This window comes from Austrofundulus limnaeus, unplaced genomic scaffold (genome assembly GCF_001266775.1).
Source record: "Austrofundulus limnaeus strain Quisiro unplaced genomic scaffold, Austrofundulus_limnaeus-1.0 Scaffold548, whole genome shotgun sequence".
In the NCBI taxonomy this organism is placed as follows: Eukaryota; Metazoa; Chordata; class Actinopteri; order Cyprinodontiformes; family Rivulidae; genus Austrofundulus; species Austrofundulus limnaeus.
In genome coordinates, this window is record NW_013952950.1 from 137,539 (window position 1) to 139,212 (window position 1,674).

General features: G+C 35.1%; 1 protein-coding gene across 1 annotated transcript in view; it reads left to right on the top strand.

Moving 5' to 3' along the window:
* Nucleotides 1-1,674, top strand: part of LOC106530697 (calcium-dependent secretion activator 1) — a gene marked incomplete at its 3' end in the record, with an annotated part of 178,663 nt that overhangs the window by 23,682 nt on the left and 153,307 nt on the right. The window contains 1 exon segment of the mRNA XM_014026371.1: nt 1,243-1,356. Within this exon segment, the coding sequence (XP_013881825.1) occupies nt 1,243-1,356 (114 nt within the window).

A 1,674-nucleotide genomic window follows, 5' to 3' on the forward strand; every position in this document is an offset into this window, starting at 1 on the left:
AGGTGTCCACTATGTCTTTTTATGAAATAATTACAATTGTTTTTTTTTGCACTTCATGCAACCTAATGTATTATTTTTGTTTTATAGTCTTCTTATATGTCTTTGGCTACTTAATCAAACTTTTTGTATTTTTATGCCCTTTATAGTCCTTCTTACCTTTGTATTTTTTTTCCGGTAGGTTGTTTTTGTCTTCGTATGCATCCTATTTCTTATTTTATGTCCTAATCTTTTACGCTTTTAGACTGTGTCTCAATTTATGGGTTGCAGCCAACATTGGTCACAGTCTACGTGGGACACAGGCTGCTTGTATCGGCTGTATAAACAGCTGTGAAATGAGATGGTTTACCCTACAGAAGACGTATGTTTGTATGACCACGCGCTGCTTCAAGACCATGCGATTTAAATCACATCGCTTCAGGTTTTTTTTCCAAGATATAACTTCACAAAATTCMGTTTTAATAGAAGAATGTTACAAGTAAATAAATAACAGGCATTAATAATTTGGGTTTATCTCAAGAATTAGTACTTGCTTTTTGTTCTGCATTGTATTTAACATCTTATTAAAACAAAAGTTTCTTCAGCTAAGTTGTTTAACTTACATTCTTTGGTCCGTGATGAATTTCCAAACTCCATCTTAAAACAACAAACGAAAAATGGCACTGTAAAATTAAAATAAGACCTCCACCGTCTTTGTTTTTCTGTTTAATTTGCTGATAGCGCAATGAATTCTGGGATACCAATGGCTGCTTAGGATACTGAGATGCAGCCTATGTTTTCGGGGTTTTGTTGTCCACATGAGTAGGCGCCTACAAATTGGGACAGCCTACGGCGCAGGGCAGTGATGTAAATGGCCGACAAATGCAGCCGATGTCAGCTGCAACCCATGAATTAAGACACAGCCTTAGAGTCTTTTTATCATTTTCTATGCTTCCTTTCTTATGCTTCTTTTTTGTCTCATTATACCTTTTTTCTTATGCCTTCCTTTGCTTTTTCCATCCTTTGACTTATTTTGTCCTGTTGCTATCTGTTCTTTAAATATTAAAAGTTCAGATATCTAACTCACTGTCACATTTTTCAAAAATTTCAGCAAATTTATTTAGCTTTCAGTATTTATACTGCATTTTTGAAGAAAATACATTTTTTGTATTTAAAGTTTCATGGTCGGTTCATGGTTCATGGTTTTATTTTGATTATTAACTACTCACTTAGGTTTTTTTTTTGTCTCTTGTTTGTTTCCTTCAGATCAGTAAGCTCCAGCTGCAGACAGTCAAAGATCATTTTCAAGCGTTCCTTAATGGAGACACTCAGATTGTGGCTGATGAGGCGTTTATCAATGCTGTTCAGAGCTACTATGAGGTGAGTTCATTTTCTATAGCCAGGGTTGCACATAAAATTTTTGGTCTAGTTCTCAGGGGAGAACCTAGGGTTGTTGCTTGGTGCTCATATTTTCCTAAACTCATTTAACACATTTATCTAGAGGGGACTCCTATCAGCTGGCAATGTCTTGGGACATCATGCCAAATCAGAGTTTTTTTTAATTTTGTTTTATTACTCTGCATACATTTTGTAAACTACCTAAGTGTCCAATGGGCATATGTCATCTCAAACTGAACATTTCATGTTTAAATATCTGTTAGATTACACATGACCCTGAGATGTACAACTCCTGTAGTT